The 5,054-nt window shown below is 32.6% G+C and overlaps 1 protein-coding gene across 1 annotated transcript; it reads right to left on the bottom strand.

The window, feature by feature from the left end:
• On the bottom strand, nucleotides 1-1,814 carry LOC105130326 (E3 ubiquitin-protein ligase RING1-like). The gene has a single exon (XM_011032773.1). It carries the CDS (start codon nucleotides 1,424-1,426, stop codon nucleotides 218-220), a length of 1,209 nt encoding a protein of 402 aa, XP_011031075.1. The 5' UTR covers nucleotides 1,427-1,814; the 3' UTR covers nucleotides 1-217.
• Between the last annotated feature and the right edge of the window lie 3,240 nt (nucleotides 1,815-5,054).

The raw sequence follows: 5,054 nt of genomic DNA, 5'->3' as shown, positions 1-5,054 counted from the left end.
AGCAGGAATCTGACTGCCAAAACCACCAGAACAACAGCAACCATGTACATAGTTACACAACTACTTCGTCTCAGATGAAGACTTCCTGGTGTCCTTAATTATACAAGACTTCACTTTTATGGTTTTATATACTCCTAACTCGGTGCGAAATTAAAAGAAGATACGCATATTTCACATATGTCTAGGCTCGTAGATTCTGCAAATCAGAACTCGTGCCTTAGAAAGAGCGGATCGTGTTCTGGCTTCTGCTACATCTAGATGACAAGGATTTCCCACTAGTTGTAAGAGATCTTTTCATTGAAATAGGCCCCTTCTGTAGTGAACGCCCTTTTGAAGAATTTTTCATTGGCTTGTGAAAGCCCAAGTTTCCACTACTTCCTCGCTTGGCAACATTCTTCGTTTTCGGTTGCTTTGGTTGGACTAATAGACTGTCTGAGTTTGCATGACATTTACCAGGAACAACATTAGCCACCACATTATATACTGCTGAAGCGGCGGAGAAATCCAATGACACAGACCTCCTCAGAGTTTGCATTTCTGATTCTACCACCACCAGCTTGTTGTCCACTAAATCACTTCGTATCCGAGGATTCCTGGAGATAGAGTGGTTCGAATAAGAGCTTGAGTTTCCAGCACTTGTATTATCTTCAATTGGCAATCCGCAGATTGTTTCTTCTCCATTTCTCACCTCATTGCTTCCTTCTTCTCCTGCCTGGTTACTGCTTCGTAGTCCAGTAGGAGTGCTATTCTCAGAAATTTCCATCCGGGGTTCTTCCCTTGAACTCATATCACTCGTAGGAGGCACCGGTAGAGCAACTTGAGCAACAAAATTATCGGATACTATAGCGGAGCGACAAAGAGGGCAGTTCTTGTGTGTTCTTAACCACGTATCAATACAAGGTGTGTGAAAAGCATGACTACACTTTGGTAATAGTCTCAGGCTCTCATCTTCTTGAAATTCAGTCAAGCAAACGGAACACTCGGTATCATCAATCAGCCCTTCATCTTTCTTATACTTGAAGACTGTTATTGAACTGATCACAGATTGTGGGAGACCGAAGAAGTTGATGTACCATATGTGGCGGTTGTTTTCTGGTCCTTGATCTTCATCAAGAAAAGCTTCTTGGGTACCAAAAACTACTGGTAGACTTCTCGACCTTCTGGAATTTGTTCGCCTGTTGTAGTAAAGTCTTGAAACTATGCATAGGATGCCCAGAAGAAGTGAACCACCAAACACACAGGCCATGATGGTCGTGCTGGTTTTGCTGGCTTGGTTTTGATTCAGGTCTTCAGGAAATGGAGGAGAAAATATCGTTGGTTGTTTTGGTGAAAGATCAGGATATTTGCCACTTATTTCCAAACGGGTCTTATAATTTGCAATTAAGCTCTTCTTTGAGCTTAGTAGTTCTCTGCGATCAAACTCCATTTTTTCACAGAAACAGGACAGAAGACTCAGGAAACAGGGGATAGATATGCATCTGCGTCTTAGGTGCGTGTAAAATAAGGAAGAAGAGATTGGCGTAGTTGACCTACTACAATAATGTATGGTATTGAATTAGGCAGTGTTTGTTTTTCAGGAAAAAATATTTGAATTTTATTTTTTTCAAATTACCACAATTAAATGCACATCACTAATAATGGAGACTTGTGGTTCCATTACACCAGTAATCTGACACTTAGCTTTCCATCACAGAGGCATTTACTCGGTCTGCAGTTGCCCGAGATCTTTCAAGTCATTTACGCGTTAACTTGAATCATGGGGCTAAATTCAATGGGCTCAACGAGGGTGATTTCTCTAATATATAGTTCGGCCCAGAATTCCGTAGATGAGCAAACCCTGTTTTATAAGAAAAACTAATTTTAAAGAGCCTAAAAAATAAAAGTTTAACTTCAAAAAAATATTGTAAACTTCCATGTAGATAAATAGGCTGTAAAGTGTTATGTAATGTCCATAGAACACACAAGAAAACTCGTATAATATTATGTTATTAAGAGTTAATAAAGGTTGAGATTTTTACTTTAATACTTGTGCATTTTTCTATTTATTTACTTGTGTTGATTCCACTTGTTTACAAGGTAAAAGAGTGGATGCGTAAAACACCTAGTTGTAACTTGTAAACAATGAAGATCAATTTCTTTTAATTGTGTTGATGAATTTTCAATCTATATATGTTCGTCTCCCCATGTCTGCAATAAAAAATTTATGGCTTCCCACATGACTATATATAAAAGCTAAATCATCATATGATTAGTAAAATTAAGATGCAACACAACGATCTTTAATCACATAGAAGTTGATAGAACCTGCTTTGAATAAACATAAACACAGGTGAAAGAACCTGCTTTGAATCATGCATGTGCATCATCTGAAAAAACCACCATGAAAACCATCCAAGAAACATTGTTTGAATCAGACCATTGGATCAATGAACTAAGATGTTCGGGAAAAAAAAGAAAGGAAACCAGTTAATATATAGAAAAAGCAGATCTGTTGTTGCAAAGCACAAACCATTGGAGCAAACAAAGCCTGGAAAAGTCATGAATCAAAGGAAAACAAAGGACGACCAGGGAATTGAAAGACCCTGAACATGCTGGAAAAAATAAAAAACTGTAAAAGGATCGTTACAATCCCTTCCCAGCACAGGCTCGACAACAACTTGTGGGAAAAGGATATAAAATTTTTGAAAGATCACTGAGAAGAAGGATTTTTGATCTTGTTTTAATTAATTCCATGTAGAATTGAATCGAATGTAAAAATCTTTCAAAAACCAATCCTTACCGAGGAGGGCTTTTCAAGGAAACCAGACATGAACATCAGCCAAAGCATCACCCACCTGAAATCCCACTTGTGAAACAACACCACCCCAACATAGACACCATCATCTTCTTCTAGAGTTAGTAACTAAATTCCCAGCTCTAACTCTTTTGAAATTAAATTTGAGGAAGCCACCGCATACATACATAAACGCAGCAAGAGAAAATCTAAATTTAACTATTAAAATAGTTTGAAAAAGAGTCTAAACCAAGTATCAAATTGGTGATTCACCAAATTAACCTGCAAAGCTGGAATGAGTTTACTAACTGCAGTTTCCAGCATGAGTGATGGGGGGATGATTAGGTGGGAGACCTCTAAGATTCCTAGTGTGCTACGGCCATGTTTGGCAGGTTTTGACTTGGGAAGAATTTAATAAATTGCCATGCTTAAAAAATCGAAACTTATTACATACAAATTATAAACAACTTGGAAGTTATTCATTTCCTACTTTTCTTTTTCCACAAACAAAAGGGGGAGGCTTTCAGTTTCCTTGCGTAGGAATTCTACGCTAGTTAATTTGGTTTTAACGTACCTGTAGTGTATCCAAGCAAGCAAAAAAAGAACCTCTCTCTAGAAAGAAGCAAACCCTGCCCCCATTTTACCATTTGGAATCTGGAATTTATCCTGATAAAGCTTATAGCTGGCCAACACCCGTATGTTAGCCCGCACTTTTTCTACGGATCAAATTAATATTTTTTTTAATAAAAAATTTATCAAGAGTGGAGAGAGTTTGTTCACAGTCTCGATAACCCTGAGTAAGTGGATAAATTTTGAAATATTTTGAACTTATTTTTTTATTTGTGTCGAGTTTTCAATAAAATGCCATTAAAATTTATTTGATATAAAATTTATTTAACTCATAAGATTTAAATAATAATATCATAAAAAGTAAAATAAAATAAATTATAAAATTCAATTCTCAATTAATCTAATATCAAAAGATAAAATAAAAAATAATTTTTTTTAAAAAAATTAAACCCACTAAATATATAAACTAGATTAACCTGAGAATCTATAAATAAATCCATAAACTTTCTAAAATTTAATAACATGGAATATGATAAAAAAAATAGTTAATTACTAAAAAAAAAAATACTCAACCGAAGCCATGAACTAAAATAACTAAAATTATCTTAGTAAACCCATAATTTAAATAATTGATTCTATAAAATTTAATTATTTTATTTTATTTTAAAACTATTTTTTATTTAAATAAATGTTAAATAAAATATAAAATATATGATATCGGAATATTTTTTTTGATATCACAATAATCATATAAAAATAAAAAAATTAATACCTAAATAAATACAAGACTAAAACGCAAAATAAAGAAGTATCCACAATATTTATGGGGTCAGGAAACAAATATTTTTTTTCATAATACCCTTTATTTTTTGTTGTAATTATAATTATCGATTGATCCAAGATCAGTTTTTATGTTGCAGTTTTTTAATTTTCTTTCTAAAAATAGATGGAATGCTGGAACTGTGTAGATATACCCTGCGGGATCAAAGGCAGCATTTTCTAAACAAAACTATGAAGTATACTTTTTTCACCAACATTTAGGTTGTATTAGATTTTTGGCCCATGCTACTGCAAGGTTCAGATTTTTTTTATTTTTTTTTACGTTTTAAAAAAATTAAAGATGCTAGGAAGTACAATACTAGATGAAATATTTTAGAATTTTAAACCACCGATACCATATCCAGGAGACGAAAAAAAAAAAAACTCAGAGATTTATTGCTGTTCTGCCATAGACATAGACTTGGTATTACTAGAAAGAGCTCATTAAAATGATTATAACGTTATTATAAAAGATTGCATGACAAAATGAAAGACATCCATGAGTTATGAGGTGAGTGCGTTATGTTTATATCTAAATAAATAATTTAGTTTAAATAAAGAACAATTTTTTTTTTAAAAAAATCTAAATTTAATAAAGAAAGACAAATAAAAAAACTTAAAATAATCATTATTTTTTAAAATTAATAAAAAATTATAAAGAAAACAAATAAAAAAACTAATGGAGCCCAACCTCTAATTAAATCAAATATTAAAGGATTAACTGAAAAAAACATGATTTTTTTTAAAAAACCTAAATTAATTTCTTAAATTCACAACTCGTTAAATTATAGAGATAAGCTCAATAAAAAAAATTTAATTTAATATTGAAAAGTGAAATAAAAAAATATCAATTCAAAATAAGAAAAAAATTTGACAAATTAAAAAAATAAAG

Source organism: Populus euphratica, unplaced genomic scaffold, assembly GCF_000495115.2.
Source record: "Populus euphratica unplaced genomic scaffold, PopEup_1.0 scaffold45.1, whole genome shotgun sequence".
Taxonomy (NCBI): Eukaryota; Viridiplantae; Streptophyta; class Magnoliopsida; order Malpighiales; family Salicaceae; genus Populus; species Populus euphratica.
Note: the sequence above shows the minus strand (reverse complement) of the source record. Positions and strands in the feature narration are given on the sequence as shown.